The 17,184-nt window shown below is 46.0% G+C and overlaps 1 protein-coding gene across 4 annotated transcripts in view; it reads right to left on the bottom strand.

Moving 5' to 3' along the window:
- LOC135547880 (ankyrin repeat domain-containing protein 11-like) overlaps window positions 1-17,184 on the bottom strand; it is a 150,842-nt gene that overhangs the window by 1,604 nt on the left and 132,054 nt on the right. For 3 of the 4 annotated variants that reach the window (XM_064977095.1, XM_064977100.1, XM_064977105.1), the window contains 8 exons: window positions 12,041-12,214; window positions 10,789-10,989; window positions 9,904-10,046; window positions 9,666-9,813; window positions 2,290-9,512; window positions 1,992-2,090; window positions 1,534-1,701; window positions 6-98 (listed from right to left, as the gene is read on the bottom strand). In XM_064977095.1, coding sequence (XP_064833167.1) covers window positions 6-98; window positions 1,534-1,701; window positions 1,992-2,090; window positions 2,290-9,512; window positions 9,666-9,813; window positions 9,904-10,046; window positions 10,789-10,989; window positions 12,041-12,214 — 8,249 coding nt within the window. The remainder of the gene's footprint in view (window positions 1-5; window positions 99-1,533; window positions 1,702-1,991; window positions 2,091-2,289; window positions 9,513-9,665; window positions 9,814-9,903; window positions 10,047-10,788; window positions 10,990-12,040; window positions 12,215-17,184) is intronic. The other variant, XM_064977110.1, reaches the window with a different exon arrangement.

Below are 17,184 nucleotides of genomic sequence, written 5' to 3'. Positions count from 1 at the left end.
GTTACCTTCATGCGGTCATATTTGTCATCCACGTCTTGGATCCAGGAAATGAACTGGCGAGCGTTGAAGCGATCTCTCACTGACTTGTTCTCATCACCCTGAGTTAAAGATGACAAGAATGTCAGATTTGATTTTTTAATATGTACACTACCGTTCAAAAGTTCGGGGTCACTTAGAAACGGTTTTGTTTTTGAAAGAAAAGCACATTTGTTGTCCATTAAAATAGCATCAAATTGATCAGAAATATAGTGTAGACATTGTTAAATGACCATTGTAGCTGGAAACGACATATTTCGAATGGAATATCTACATAGGCCCTTTATCAGCAACCATCACTCCTGTGTTCCATTGGCACATTGAGTCAACTAACCCAAGTTGATCCTTTTAAAAATGATAGATCATTAGAAAACACTTTTGCAATTATGTTAGCACAGCTGAAAACTGTTGTTCTGATTAAAGAAGCAATAAAACGGGCCTTCTTTAGGCTAGTTTAGTATCTGGAGAATCAGCATTTGTGGGTTCGATTACAGGCTCAAAATGTCTAGAAACAAAGGCCTTTCTTCTGAAAATCGTCAGTCTATTACTGTTCTGAGAAATGAAGGCTATTTCATGCAAAAAGCTACCATGAAACTTAAGATCTTGTACAGCACTGTGTCCCTTCACAGAACAGCGTAAACTGGCTCTAACTAGAATAGAAAGAGGAGTGGGAGGACCTGGTGCACAACTGAGCAAGAGGACAAGTACATTAGTGTCTAGTTTGAGAAAGACGCCTCAAGTCCTCAACTGGCAGCTTCATTAAATCATACCCGCAAAACCCCAGTCTTAACGTCAACAGTGAAGAGGCGACTCCGGGATGCTGGCCTTCTAAGCAGAGTTGCAAAGAAAAAGCCATATCTCAGACTGGCCAATAAAAAGAAAATATTAAGATGGGCAAAAGAACACAGACAATAGGAACTCTGCTAGGAAGGCCAGCATCCCGGAGTCACCTCTTCACATGGAATAGCCTTCATTTCTCAGAACAAGAATAGACGGACAAGTTTCAGAAAAAAGGACTTTGTTTCTGACCATTTTGAGCCTGTAATCGAACCCACAAATGCTGATGCTCCAGATACTAAACTAGTCTAAGGCCAGTTTTATTGCTTCTTTAATCAGAACAACAGTTTCAGTTGTGCTAATACAATTGCAAAAGGGTTTTCTAATGATTAATTAACCTTTTAAATTGATAAACTTGGATTAGCTAACACAACGTGCCATTGGCACAGGAGTGATGGTTGCTGACAATGATGTAGATATTCCATTAAAAATCAGCCATTTCCAGCTACAAGTCATTTACAACATTAACAATGTCTACACTGTATTTCTGATCAATTTGATGTTATTTCAGACAAAAATTAGCTTTTTTTTTCAAAAACAAGGGCATTTCTAAGTGACCCCGAACTTGAGTGGTAGTGTATATAAAATATTAGGAGTAATTGGAAGAGATGACAAAACAAATCCCACGTGAATGGCCCTGTCTGTCAACTTTTTGCCCACCTTTTTAACCACCCACAGACGCACCTGACTCTCTGTTGGCATGTTGTACACCTCAGAGTCCAGTAACATTGTGCAGGCACTGAATGGGACGGCCTGATTGGCTATCGTCCTTGCCGCTCTGCAATGGACCCGCAGTACTTCTTGCTCACATGAGACAATAAGCTTTTCCTGGAAGGAGATATATAGAAAGTCAATACAATAAGACTGGAGAGAGGGGAGACAGACTGGACTTTAAACTTTACTTCAAAATCTTTTTGAGCAAACTGTTAAGGTTCATGTGAAATGTCACACTTTTTTACGATTGCTTGGTTGGAGAAATGCCTATTGCAGTTTGGATTTCTATTACATAGCAGCTTTGAACATTCATCAAAGGATTGTTCAAAGCACTCCTTCTCAGTGCGACTTCAGAAGTGAGATGGATAGATATTAGGGAGGGTACAGTGAGCCCGTGTTCTTACCCTCTCTATGCTGTGCTGCAGTCTGAGCTTCCCCCTCACTGTCTCCTGCTGTCTAAAGAGCTCCTTCAGGGGCTCCGATAACGATGGAGGTGGAGCAATCTGAGAAACCATAGCAATGATTTGAGATTATGATGTAACCAATCTTTCCATTGCAACAAAGTTCAAACTTTTGTTGTTAATGTGCTGTGCGGTTATTATAGGTTACAGAACGCAGTTACTTGACGTGTAATATTGTAATGAAATAAAATCTATGAATCAACAGAAGTGTGAACATTTGTAGGGGAAGGGAGGTACTCACCACTGGGATGTGCAGCTTGCTGAGAGGCTTGCCATCCAGCAGGTAGGAGCCTGTGTAGGTCACATACTCAGCGTAGCACTGAGGGGCCTGTGGTGTGATGTAGCACAAGATCTTCCTCTTCTCCTCAATTTTTTTCCTTATCTGCAGGTATTCGAAGTAAGGGTTAGAGCGGTCACTGTGGTAGGGTTCTATGTCATCCAGTTTGATGGCATTGACAATGACAGCCAGCGTCTGTTGAATCATCTCCCTGGTCTGCTGCATGGCTGTGTTGACCAGCTGAACCTGCGGTTTGGGGAACTTCCTCTTGCGTGGATGCTGCGTCTGGGATTCCTCTTCTTCCACAGGCCGCCCTTTAGTTTTGCTGACCACTACAGGAAGCGGCGGAGGGGGAGCCGGGGTAATGGTTGGTGTGGTGGAGATGGTGGTGACAAGTTCCTTTTCTTTCTCCAGAACAACAAAGGGGACAAAGGTAGGGGTGGGGATAGGGGTGGTTGTGGTTACAGCCATGCTCATGGTAACAGGGGTAGGGACAGATGGAGGTATCACGCTAGAAGGTATAATGCTGGTGGTTGTACTCTCTGCTACTACTCTACTACTCAGCTTTTTTGTGGTGGTGGTATTCTCCTGTTTTGCCAGCATCTGGGCCCTGTTTCTGGTCATCCTCTGTGGGATCTCCTCCACCTTTTTGGGAAGGTCAGTTGACAACGTTGTCAGAGTGACCGTGAGCTTAGACGTGGTCTCAAGAGCCTCCGAAACATGGACTGTTCCAGAAATCGTGACAGCAACTGGCAGAGGAACTGAGGGGACAGGACTGCAAGTTGGCCCAACAAAGGGATCTGATACCTGCCCACTTTGTTCTGGTTTAACAGTTGTCAAGGAGTCCATACATGGAGTAATTACAACTGATAAAGACTCGGTCAGTGACATTAGCTTGTGATGCTGGGTATTGTTTGTATCAACAGCTGAGAACATGTTTCCATCGCTCTCATCACTCTCTTCATATGTGGCTCTGTTTTCAAAGATCTGTGTTTTCACTAAGTTAATTTCAGGGACATTCTGAGGCTCAGACTCAAATTCTGGTTGGAAATTGTGTTTTGGTGAGGGCACAACCAAATCATGCAAAGAATCATTGAGTGTTAGGACCTCGGGAGGGCACAAGGGTTTGGCCAGGATAGGCAGGTCAACCTCCATAAGCTCTTCGCCCTCTATTGTTTCAATAGCAGGAGGCCTTATATGAGCAGATGGAGGCTTGTAGTCGGCTGGTTCTGCATCTCTGACGTCAAGCTCTGGCATCTCCTTATCTGGCAGGGAGGTCGGGAGGGAGAGAGAAGGGAGGTCAGGTAGAGAGAAAGGGCCAAGATCATCCAGCTCATCCACTGTAGCTGAGAATGGGTCTGTCCAGGGCACCACTGGCTCGTTGCTTACTGCGAGAGGCATATGGCTCTCAGAAGTAAAGCCATGGGAATTTTCTCTGCCGACTTGTACTGCACAAGAAAGCTCTGAGTCCATCTGGTGATTATCCTCCAAGTTTGGCTTGCAGTCTGTGAAGAAAGACTCTAACCTTGTGGAGGATGAGGTGGTTGTCAAGTAGTTTGGTTCCAATTCCATGGGTGTCATTTCAGGTCTTGCTGGAGAAATTGGAATGTCCTCCACAGCCTCTTTTTGCTCGTCAAAGTCAGGGTCAGGCACATAAGACCTGTAAGCAGCATATGGAGGGGTCACTGATGGATGGCCAGGTATGGCAGTAATGTGCTGCAAATCACTGTCTGAATGCGAGAAGGGGCTGGTTATCTTGGAGACGGCTGCCTCTATTTCCCCATAAGTCCTTTGAGGAGATTTCAAAATCATCTCAGAGTTCCAGCTGATGGTATGATCACTGGAGTTCTCCACCTGGTTGGGTGGTGGATGTGGGGGAGTCAACTGATGCACCTCTGTAACTCTTCTGTCTGGAGATTCAGCCCAGCTCTTCCTCAAAGGCTCTTCAACTCTTGGAGGAGAGAACGAGCAGACGTCCCTCGTCTCCTCAGCAGCATGATGATCAGAATCGGTTGGTTCTTCAAGATCCCCTTCCTCCTCCTCCTCCTCCTCTTCTTCTTCTTCCTCCCCTTCCTCTTCGTAGTCCTCTTCTTCCTCCTCCTCCACAACAGGGGGCAGATACTCACTGCCACTGACTGGGTCAGAGGGAACAAGACTGTGCTCACTTTGATGAGGCTCAGAAAGGTCATCAATATCCAGGGGAGGAAGAGCAGCAGGTGCAGGGGTGGGTGGAGCAGCAATGTCCAGACACGGCTCCTGGGGGTCAGGTCTGTGGACTGGCGTTGAGGGCTTCATCAGGAAGTTGTTGTAGACACTCTCAGGTAGGTGTTCACAGGTCTCTGTGCCAGCCATTGCTGTGGTGGTCCCATCTAGTGCAGGTTCGGCAAGTTCCAGCCCGGGAGACAGCATTCTAATAGGTGAGAAGTAAGGAGGAGACAGGCATTCAAGTCTCTCCACTGATGCTGCCTTGTCTTCTGGAGGCTGGGAGGCTGCCAAGTCAAACTCCGAGGCGTCTGGCAAAATGTGTTGCAGAAACTTGCCAGCTTCAGCTTTGAACTCCTCTTCCAGGGGTCTTCTAACATCAGACGAAGCCGATCGACTGACAAGGGGCAACTGGAGATTCTTAGCCGGAGTTATACAAGTCCCTTCTTGGAAGGTGTGCGATGAGTTGGAGTACCTGTCAAAGAAGGATGGTGAGCAGGCATTCATAGACATGGCCATGGCTGATGAGTTCTGACAATCTAACCCATCAAACATTATATCAGGGTAGTCCTCTGCACTGCAGGATGGAGTCCGTGGCGTCTGCATGATTTCCTCATAGCTTGGACAAGAGATTACAGATGTGGGGGTGGGAACACCCGTTGGTCTATTCTGATCTTGCCTAGGTGAGGCAGGGAGATTTTCTTTCATCTGATGGCCTGCAAGCCAGTCCTTTGAATTTTGAGTGTCAATGGGTTGTGGCTTTCTTTCCGGAGACATCATTTGGGCTGGGAGACCAATATCTTTGAGCTTCTTCTCTTTCAATGCAGATTCTAAACTATTAGATTTTTTGGATGATAGTTCACTGCGATTTTTCTTTATTTCCTCAGTGGACTTCGTTTTATCCCTAAGTTTGGGATCCCCTGATCTGTGTCTTAGTTTCTCCATCTGCTTCATCCTCTCCTTATGCTTCTTATGGCGTTCTTCAATCTCCTGGTCTTTTAAACCTAACATTTGCCCAAAGCTGGTTAGTCTGAGATCCCCATCAACCAGAAGCTTTGAACGTGGACGGTTGTCTTTGCGAGCTGTGTCTTTAGACTGAATTACTTTTTCATTTTCTTCTTTAACCTTGGACTTAACATGGTCCGCCCTACTGTCTTTGTCCAAAGAGTCTCGATTTCTTTCTTTTTTCACATCAAATTTGGGACTGTCTTCCTTTGATCTTTCCTTCAAATTGGTAATTTGAGGACTCTCTTTCATTCCACATTTAATCTCCTCCTTGGAGTGTTTAAGTGATCCAAAGCCATCCGTGTACTTGTGCTTCTCGTCTTTGACTTTCTCCTTATGTTTCTCTTTTTTCTTTTTGTCCTTGATCTTATCATTGATGACAGTACTCAGTTTGTCTTTGTCAGCTTTTTTAGACATCTCCTTTTCAAACTCCAATGTCTTATCAAATTCATCTTTATCACCCTTAGACCCAAATGGAAATGTGTAAGGGTCCGCTTCTAATGGCATAGGCTCTTTCTCGAAGGGCAGACTTTCTCTACGTCCATAGGATTCTCTTATTTCCTCGATCTTGTCTTGTTTATCCCCCTTTTCCTTCTTGACTTTGTCCTTCTCCTTGTCGTGACTCTTTTTGGACGACGATGAAGATGAATGCCGGTGCCTCTCTTTCTCTCTGAACTTATCTTGAGGATTAGATATGGAGAGTGAGTCTCGTCTCTCATCAGCAATGTCTGGAAGGCTGATGTTGGAGGAATCATAGTAGCTGCTGAGCACTGGCTCATGACACTGATCAGTGAAGCTGTCTGAGGATAACTCACTGTTCTTGTCATTGGAGTCATCCTTGTAGTCATTCATGGCCTCTTCCTCCAGCTTCTCCAAGAGCGACTTTTCATTTTCCCCACTCCCCTTTGAGGGCTTTCTGTCGTTAACATGATCTTGCTTGTCTTTATATTTACCCTTGGTCTTTTCCTCACTGGCGTCCCTCTTGTCCAGCAGCTTCTGCTTGTTTTTCTTCTCTTGGTTTGAGTCCACAGACATTCTGTCTTTGCGTTCCTTGTGTTTTGCATCAACAGAATCCTTATCTTTCTTGTGTTTCTCCAAGGAACCCTTCCTCTCTTTCCCCATATCAAATGTGGTCTTGTCTTTTTTCTTGTGGTCTTTTTCTTTCTGTTTTTCTGTTGTGTGTTTGGCCTCAGCAGAATATTTTCTGGGTTTTTCCATTTGGAAGTGATCAAGCTCATCCCTGTCAGATGTGGAGTCTTTCCTGTGAGAATCGGACAACCCAAGGGAATCACTTAACTTGGCCACACCCCCATTGTAATTGTCTTCTTCATCCTCACTTTCATCTGTGAAAATGTCTGCTATCTTGTACCATGTTTTCTCAGGTTTAACTTTCTCAGGTTTCCTTTCCTCCTTCTTCACCTCAAGGACATCTTTATCCCGGTCAGCATGCTTGTCCTGTGAAGCTTTTTCTTTCTTGTCCTTAGTTTGTTCTGAAGACACCTTCCTGTCCTTGTCTTTGCTGTGTGTGTCTTTGTGTTTGTCTTTAGCTCCCTCCTTCTTGTCTTTAGAGCCTCTGTCTGTGTCCTTTTCTTTCAAAAGTTTCTCAGTTGAGGTCTTCTCAGGCTTCTCCTTGTCCTGTTCTATGGATCGGTCTTTAGGCTTTTCCTTGTGTTTGTCAGCTTTGGTCTTTTCTCTCTTTTCCACCCCCTCTACCTTTCTCTCCTTCTCTTTTCCAGAGTGGTTCCTCTCTCTAATTTCACATGGTTTGCTGACAGTTTCAATTTCTTTGACGGAGGAATCATTCCCATAATCGTCTCTTATGGACTCCTGTTTGATTTTCAAGTCCTTTCTTTCTTTAGTGAACTCATAGGAATCTTTTCGGTCTCTACTGCTGTCCGTGGAGTCCTTCTCTTTCTTCTCTTTGACAGTATCTGCAGATTCCTTTCGCTTCTTCTCCTTTTCCACAGAGTGGCTGGAGTTGAGTTTCTGTTTTTCGGTCAAATCCTTTTTCTTGTCACAGATTTTTTCTGAAGAGTCTTTCTCTTTCTTCTTGGAGGTAGGCTCTTTCTCTGACCGTTTGTCATTATGATCTAATTTCTTGTCTTTGATTTTGTTCTCCTTCCTCCGGTCTCTGCTCTCTATTTTTTCAGTCTCAACAATCAGCTTTACAGTGTTGCTTGCTTTATATTCTTTGTAGTCCTTCACAGGAGGAGCATCCCAGCTGTCATCTCCATATAGGTCGCAGTCAGAGGAAAGGTCTGACGCCCATCGGTCGTGGTGGTCGTCTGAGGCACTGAGCTTGGTGTCTTCTAGGTTTAAGAAACGGTTACTGACATCATAGACTTCATAATCAGGCTCTTCCTTCAGAACCTTTTCTTTCTTAGATTTTTCCTTCTCCTCTCTTTTCTCCTTATCCACCTTAATATGTTTTTCTTCTTTTTGCTCACTGCTCTTCCTGTCTGGTTTAGATGACTTGTCCTTGGACTTTTTCTTCTTCTCCTCCTTTTGAGTCTTTTGTTGTTTCTCCTCCTTGGGCTTCTCTTTTTCCTTGAGGCTCCTTTCTTTTTCAGTTTTCAAGGGCTTTTCCCTCTCCTCCTTGCTAGGTTTCTCCTTGGTGGACTCTTTTGTTTTCTTGGATTTCTCCTCCTTAGCAGTTCTTTGCACCTCTTTTCCAGAAGACCAGTCTCTGTCCTCAGATTTGCCCTTTGACAACCTGTCCTCCTTTTTCAAATGCTCTTTTTCATGTTTAGAGAGCTTGACCTTGCTTTCAGCTGGGGACTCAGTCTCAACAAGGAGTGACTTCTGCCTTGAATCATCAAAATCAAAGGAGAAGCTTTTAACAAATTTCTCGTTCATGTCTTGATTGAGCACTAAACTGGGAGCCTTTTCTTTCGCTTTGTTTTTGTGCTTGTGTTTGACTTTATGCTTTTTCAACACTTTGCCATCTTTATCCGTTTTGGAGACAGTACTGTCTGTGTTGGAGTTCTTGTGAAAGTCAGAGTTCTTTTTGTCTAGTGCATTGGTGTGCACATTGTTTTTCTTTCTGTTTTCCTGTGCTTTCTTTCTCACCTGTTTCACTGACTCGACACTCGAGTCGGCAGAGGAGTAGTCCGACTCACTGGAAAGCCTTGTTCTAACCGAGTCAGAGAGAGAGCTTACATCTGACCATACAGGTGATGACACAGTCTTCCAGCCGTCTGTCCTCCACTGCTTTGGGTTATGCTCTGTCAGCGAGGGTGTCAGTTTCTGAGAGCTCATGCTTCCATGAGAAGAGGAAGAAGAGGATGCAGAGTGAGTACTGAACTCGGAGGATTCTTTTAGGCTCATTGTGGAGTCCTTTATACAGTTCGAGTTCTTCATAGAGCCTTCATCATCCTCACTCCCTATGTCCCCACAATCAGAGTCAGAAGTGCAGAATTTGTCATTGACTTTACCAAATCTGACCTCCTTACTGACATTTTTTGTCTCCTTCTTCCTCTTCTTCTTAACTTTAGTCTTCTCTTTCTGCTGCTTAGTGCTCAGTGTAGCAGAGTCCCGGGCCTTGGTATTAGTAGGTGGCGCTGGTTGCCGTGGTGTGGGCATAGGTGTGAAACACAACGTTCCATCATCCTCGTCTGAGCTGTCAGAGAGAATCCGTCGAACAGCCTTCTTTGGTGTGAGCGAGTTGCTTTTGGAATAGGTTTTGACCACCTCCCCCTTCGGTACTGAAATTAAGCCACCAGCCTTGGTGACACTGGGAGACTCCTTGCGGAACTCTTTCTTGAGCAAGTGCTTGTCGTCCACCGGAGGGACGCGCTCTTCCTCATCATCCTCGTCAAACTCATACTCGTCCTTGACGGGGGTGGTTGTTGTGGATAGGGGCTGATCCAGCCCTTTCTTCCCTTTCAACTTCAGGCCCTTCTCAAACTCTGAGTCTGTGTTATTTCCATCAACTGAACTGGATGGGGCAAACGATGGGGCATCTTCTTCCTCTGAAGATTCTGGGGGGAAAAAAACAACAAAAAAAACAGTTAAATAACAGCAAAAATCTGTTGCACCCAGTGGTAAAAGGAAAAACAAGGAAGTTAAAATACAAGTGACAAATGGCAGAGTGAAGGTGTTCAGAACTACTCATGGTATAGAATGTCACACACCTGACGAGCTCTCCTCACTGGAGGTATACGTGCCTTTTCCAAGCAACAGATTGAGCATCGTTGGGGAGTTAGCAACCTTCAACGCGGTTTCACCCCTTCTGTTGCTTTGTCGAGGGTCCCCTCCATACCTTAAAAGCAACTTTACCACCTACAAAGAAACATCGAAACATTTGTCTCAGTCCTAAACACGGCCGTTGGCTTTCTACATGAGCAATCGCAAGCGTTACACTGAAATTACCTTGAAGTGCCCGTTGTTTGATGCGTCATGCAGAGGGGTGTCGTCGTCCAGGCCCTTGGTGTTGACCTCTGCACCGGCTGCCAGCAGCTGCTTGGCCACGTCGTAGTAGCCTCGGTTGCACGCTTCATGCAGTGCAGTCCAGCCTGTGAATCCCAAATACAGTTAAATAACGGCTCTAATGTTTCTCAAACGTAGGATTCAAAATTATTACAGCACTCAATTCTGAATATTTTGGATTGCTAGAGAAGCTAGAAATGTGCCACTATTTTCATGAATATAAAATGTAATACAGAGGTATGGAGATATGAGGTGAAAGGCAAGAGCGAGGAGGAGCAGAGAGAGCGAGGAGGAGCAGAGAGAGCGAGGAGGAGCAGAGAGAGCGAGGAGGAGCAGAGAGAGCGAGGAGGAGCAGAGAGAGCGAGGAGGAGCAGAGAGAGCGAGGAGGAGCAGAGAGAGCGAGGAGGAGCAGAGAGAGCGAGGAGGAGCAGAGAGAGCGAGGAGGAGCAGAGAGAGCAAGGAGGAGCAGAGAGAGCGAGGAGGAGGAGGAGCAGAGAGAGCGAGGAGGAGCAGAGAGAGCGAGGAGGAGGAGCAGAGAGAGCGAGGAGGAGCAGAGAGAGCGAGGAGGAGCAGAGAGAGCGAGGAGGAGCAGAGAGAGCGAGGAGGAGCAGAGAGAGCGAGGAGGAGCAGAGAGAGCGAGGAGGAGCAGAGAGAGCAAGGAGGAGCAGAGAGAGCGAGGAGGAGGAGGAGCAGAGAGAGCGAGGAGGAGCAGAGAGAGCGAGGAGGAGGAGCAGAGAGAGCGAGGAGGAGGAGCAGAGAGAGCGAGGAGGAGGAGCAGAGAGAGCGAGAGAGTAAGATGACCACCAGCCTGCAGTGGCAGCGACTCACCTGCAAAGTCTTTTACATTCACGTCCGCTCCCTCACTGATGAGCTCCTTGATGCGGCGTGCCTCTCCACGGATGGCTGACCGGTGCAGCCTCGTCTCGCCCCTCTCATTTCTCTTATTTACTTTGTCTTTGGTTTTAGATGCAGAGTTTGGCGTTCCCTTCTGGCCCAGACTTGACTGCGACTGATGCTTTGGTGTTGTGTCTACAAGAACAGGACAAAAACAAAGTTTTAATAGAATTGGCATGATTAATTTCTATAGTAAAAACATACACCAAATGAGCATCAGGCTACATATTACAGTACCATTATGTAACAGTGCAGAATATTTAATTGAAAAACAATTGTTACAACTCCATCGCCTGTAGGTGGCGCTCTTGCTCAAAACATCAGAAGGAGAACTACAAGACTCCCAATTGCTCGAGTTCATTTCATCACATTTAGTGGATTAAACCAAAGCCTTAACCACATTTACATTATTGAGTTTGCAGAGCGTGGTCCTAAATGCCATTTGAAACTCACTTCGCCTGGGTTCTGTCTTTAAGGCACAAACTCAGGCACGGCTTTTTAACAGCAGCAAGCCGCCAAATAATACAAACAACAGGAAACATATGACCCAAATCAGAAGCACAACATAATGACTAACCCATAGAGATTAGCTCGATTACTTAATAAGAGGAAATATAGCCTACTAAAGCCTATGTTTCCTCAACGTTTAAACCGCAATGTTTTAACGACAGAACCTAAGTACAGCACTTGAGGAGGAAATGCTAAATCCGACTAATCTAATAACAGATAGCAGATATGAAATGAACAAAAAGCCTTGGTCTGGATATTGTGTGGTTTGGCCCAGATCTGATAGTGCACTATTAGGCCCCCTCAGACCCAATCCCTGGGGTAAGCTACTTTCATTTCCCTCATGGTTGAACGCTACATCCTAAAACAAAGCAGCACAATTTACCATACAGGAACGTGATACCAACTTGTAGAGCCCAAAAATCTCTCACAAACAGCCAGTCCCAGAAAAGAACAGTGGATTAAGACAGCGGAGGTCCATTTCACTGTAGTAATGGAAATTGATGAGGGTTATCTTGTATAATTGAATTCTAATTAAGCAGTGTGGTCTGTTCTTTAATGAAGCACGGTGCAAAAGTGTGGCTGGGACGCTAAGCACCAGGGACGCTAAGCACCAGGGACACAGCACCCCCCCCCCTGCTGGACCCTCAGAGACGTGGCATCCATGACAAACGCGCACCTGGACTGTTGACTGACTCTTCAGCCGTCATCTGCATGAGAAGAGCCACCTGCTGCCGCTCAGAGAGGGGGTACCCGGCCCGGATCCCTGGCATGCCCATCCCAAACGGCAGGCCCGACTTCCTGGTGTTGGTGGGCTCCTTTTTAATGCGCTTCCGTTCCGGACCTTGCTTTTCTATGAGGAGAGAGGGGAACGGACAATGTGAGGCCTATGGGTAGCACAGACACACATACAAACACAGGATTGCAAATTGCTCAGGTTATATCGGCTTTTACTTCAGCAGTCAAATTGAAGTGATTTCAATTCTGACCACAACAACAGTCATTGATAACAGTCATTCAACATCTCCATGGCAACAGGTCAGATAAATGTCCTCTGTGATGTTCTAAGGAACCCCCTTGGTGAAACCCCTACCAACTTCTAGTCTAGTTTAGGCCACATCCATCTTCTGAGGCAGCTGATGGTGGTGGGCATTTAAACCCAGCTGCCCCAGAGGCAGGGAGGGGTCAACTATTGACAGTCTGATGTTTATGTCTCTCTCAAGGGGTGTGTGACTTGGCAGAGTGACAGTGATTACAAGATGGCCGGTGTTCATTTCAATGTGGCCGAGCCAAGGTCATCCCAATGGCGACTTGCCACTGGACAAAAATCAGCAGCTCCTCAAAGACACGACCATCATTTATTTTCAGTGTCATGAGGAATGATCAAATCTCCCCAGCAAATGTCAGTCTTACTGTACTATTGAGACACAAATACATAAACACTCTACATTTGCAACTGCTGAAGCCTAAACTGCGCCAGCTTCAAGATCCTCCCAAAACATTCTGACATCAATAAAAACAAATGGCATAGCCTTCAACTGCATCCATGGAGATAACACACATTGTCTAATCAAAAGGGGAGATCAACAAGCCTGCTCGCTGTTGCTCTCAACACAGTGGATTGCTCAAGGCCACAAACAAGAATTAATAGGAGGAGGAAACATGGCAGCTCACACTTCCGGGCACAAAACCCTTTCCAGAGATTTTCCATAGTCAGAGCTGATGAACTTTCAGTAACATCTGTGAATACTTACGCCTAATGTTCCCCCACCCCTGATACACACTCACATCCTGAAAGGAATTTGCCATTTAGACACATTCCTTTTATTCAGACTTAAACAGCATGAACCACAGCAGTGGATGTTTCAGGCGGTGGATGTCGAGGACTGAAAACGCTAGAGTTGCTGTTCCAAGCCTTGACAGTGGGCCCCAGTCAGTAATGAGCCTGCTTCAGTACTTGAAAAGGGCTGCTATCAAACTACATTCAAGCTGCCTAACTACAATGACCTTTTCTGACGAGATTTTGGACATGCATTGAGTAGGCTAAGTGGCACGCAAACATGTGTGATGCATCTTCAATGTAAATGAGATACAGTGGGAAGACGGGAAAACAACATAACAGCAGTAAGTAAGCCTCACACACATCCCACATGGATGACCAGGATGGGATGAAGACAGAGGCATCTGAAAATGCAATGTAAGCCCATAGACATCCGTAGCTGGGTCTAATTAAACAATTAAATTGCTTTTTAAGAAACATTTAAGACTATATATATACACTGGCAAAAGAAGGCCTATGTATACAATGTCATTTGGATTTTTACTTTAACTTCAGAGATTTGATGGCAAAGTTGGAGGGAGACCAAACTACCTCACTGTCCCCAAGAACGCCAGCCTCTGCCAGGGGCGGAGCCCACAGCCAGACGACAGTCAAGTTACGATGGGCCCAGGACGCCACTGTGTCAGCCTATTGTGGAGACGTTGCTATCAGCTTCCCACAGTATGGGCAGGCAGAACCAGAACCAGCCCGACCAGAGGAACCAGGTAGGCCTAGTCCGTTTGTTGTGTCCCCAAATTCAATAGGACCACAAAGATGACAAGCTCATCTTTCTATCATTCCACTTGGGACATCAAACAGCCTGTCTTTCTCTGAGTGACAGCTATGAATATATTCCGACCAGTTCTGTCAGTTGGGGTTCCTGCCCCGTGGGAGACTATTATTATTAGAGGGAGACCAGATGAGCTCCGTTTGTTTTACTGCACTGTGTATGTAGGACTGGCCTTACTGTGTGTTAACTTACGTAGAACATGGAAATCAACTGTGAAGACACGAGTGGGACGACTAGGCAGGGTGAGATCTCATGGTCAATGTGTAAATACATAAGCACCACAACTCGGTCTTCATTCTTAAACTCAGATCGAAACTGAAAACAAAGCATGAACACTACTAGCGCTTACGACCACACATGCCAACACCACCACCACCCAGTCACACAGGAGCCAGACACATTCATGCTTCTGTATGGGGATTACCCCCAGGAGAATGTCATGGCCTGGGACAGTGAGAGGCAATTCCCTCATACTCAGAAGACAGGGAGAGAAGAGAGAGCTCTGCTGTCAAGCAGCCCAGTCAGACACAGCCAGCAAACAGGAAATGAAGGAATAAGAGACTGGAAGTGGCCACAGGATGTTGTGACACTGCTTTGTTTTGTGCTTGGCTACGATGACGAGAGCAGAGGAAAGTGTTGGTGCAGAACAACAGTCTTCAGTGGTGATAATCACAGAGAGCGGGACAGATCGGCAGACTACCGAAGGGCTTTCTCTCACACCGTGTTGGCCTACCTACTGCCGATTACTGCTGGACCTCATCTCCATGTACAGAGTAGACTGGGCCATCCTGATGTAGGCTACAGTACACACAAGGGGTCAAAGGTGGTCTGGAGAAACAATGGAACCGTTTCAGAACGCCTGGACAGAGTGCAACTACTAGCCTATCTAATATACCTAGTGGAGACTCAAGCTCCAAAACAACTGAACCCGGACCAAATCTGATTTCAAGTCAAGTAACAGTGAATAATTCATGGATCTTCCAAAGGATGGGAGATGAAACATTAAAAACATTTCTCCCTCCAGGGATCTGAATAATAGTGGTGTGCAGCAGGCAGACAGGGCTGATTTGGGATGTGGTGGAGAAGATCTCAAGCCAGCAGCCCCACCCCCCCTGTCCCTACTGAAAGGAGCACCTGCTGCACCTGCTGATAAGACAGGCATCCTGTATTCCTGCCATATCGTGAAGGTGATGATGTGTGTGCTAGCCTGCAAGTAGCTGATCTGCACTCATCGCTGTCTCTTATCCGTCTCCCGCTCCTTATAGCTTTATCCAGAGCAGTCCCCTTGCTGAGCAGCCCTGGCCATGACTCCTACACTCCTGCTGCAAGACCTGTGGATGGGCTCTATACCAATACAGGTTACAACAACCATCTGCTTGCTACACAAGCTACCATCTCTAGAAGAATGTCTTTTGTAAACTGTCAACACCGGTGTGTTCAAGATAACAGAGAAATCCCTGCAATTAGCTACATCGTTCATCTAACAGATGCCTCGGGGAGAAAACCTTCAGTAGAGATCGAGTGCCCTGTTAGAACCATAGAAATGGATGTTATGCACTCAGATAAGGCACAACCACACACACTGACTTCACTTTAAGTACTGACAGGGTAGTACTCGTCCTAGATAACTAACACTGTAGAAACACGGTCACCTTGTGGGTTCGGAGAGTGCAAAGACAACACAAATGCAGAACGAAGCAAATCCCTGTCTACAAAAGGACCAACAGTATGAACTACGCATTTCAAATGGAGTATTGTAGCCTAGTCCATGTTCGATGAGCACCCTGTGACCTCTGTCTGTTCCCATCAAAACTATCCAAATAATAAGGGGATGTGAAGGGTCTGACTTGCTCATCTTTCATAGCTGAACAACACAATCAAAAGTAGTCATGCCGTACATTTCTCAAAAGCCAATGTTATGCTACAAATTCAACACTAGCTGCCTCAAGCGATAGCTTCAAAACACTCGCTCATAGGCCAACTATGGTAAGTTGTGTTACAGATCCTATGCAGAAATAGAGCATAGCCTCAGTCTGAACTCACCATCAGCACACTAGCGCGAGGAGCTGGAAGCACAGGGAGTGTATTCTCCCAGCAGCCCGCAGCACAGTGAAAACAATAGACCTGCAGTTCCTTCTCTGAGTAGGAGAGGAGCCACGCTGGACTGACGGCAATAACAGCAAAGCAGATTGAGAGAAAATGGCTATGACGTCATTAAGGAGGTTTCTGTTTCATCATTCACGCTTTGTGTTGTTTTTTTCCCACTCAGGGTGAGGAGGGTGGAGCAATGTGAAGGCTCTCTCTCCTGCAGAGGGTCATACGAAGCCCAGTCGACTAGGAGAGGACTGTACAGCCTGCACTTCTCAAAGTTCACTACTGGAATCCTTGTAGCTTTTCTGCAGGTACAAGGGAGCTGGCCAAGGGGCACACAAACCCTCCATACACGGGCCTACTGGGCCACAGTCTAGACTCTATCCCCACAATGTAGGGCCGTAGAAGGAGAGTTCACCATATCAAGGGGAGATACAGTATCACCAGAAAGACACCATCAACGTCAGAGGGAGGGGATAGGGCCGGCTGTAAAGTACAAATTCCATAGGGTAGAGACAATAACACAGCATGAAAGGAACTGGCTATCAAGGCCAAGACAACAGAAGAGGGGAAGTGTGTGTGTGTGTGAAACCCACCCCCGCCCCCCCCCCCCCCCACACACACACACACACTATTGTGTGTATGGGTTAAATAAGGCAGCATGGAGACACAACTAACACAATGAAGGATGAACCATTTAAATGAATGTTTCCATTGTACAGCCAGGTTTAAGACATGTGGATGGAAAAGACACAGAAGGATAACAGGCAGGGAACACGAAGACGAACGCAACCTGAAAGTGTATAAATTACGGTCTAGTTAATGTGAGAGACATCCAGCCTGGCTGTTGAGGCAGAGACTCCACCCTAACATTAGCATGACAATAGACAAATCAGGGCACTGTTCTAGACAGGGGGAGGGGAGAAACTGAGGTGGGAGGCAACCTTTCTCTGCCAACAGCCTGCGAAAAGGTTACAGGGCCACTACCACCAGCATACACACAAATACAAAACCAAGCCACTATAGCTGTGACTAAACAGTGATGACAAGGGAAAGTTACTACGCTCCTGATTTGGTCACTCAAGCTGCACTGAGAACACAGCTTCTATATTCAATATCTCTT

The sequence above is a fragment of the Oncorhynchus masou genome, chromosome 1 (genome assembly GCF_036934945.1).
Source record: "Oncorhynchus masou masou isolate Uvic2021 chromosome 1, UVic_Omas_1.1, whole genome shotgun sequence".
In the NCBI taxonomy this organism is placed as follows: Eukaryota; Metazoa; Chordata; class Actinopteri; order Salmoniformes; family Salmonidae; genus Oncorhynchus; species Oncorhynchus masou.
Note: the sequence above shows the minus strand (reverse complement) of the source record. Positions and strands in the feature narration are given on the sequence as shown.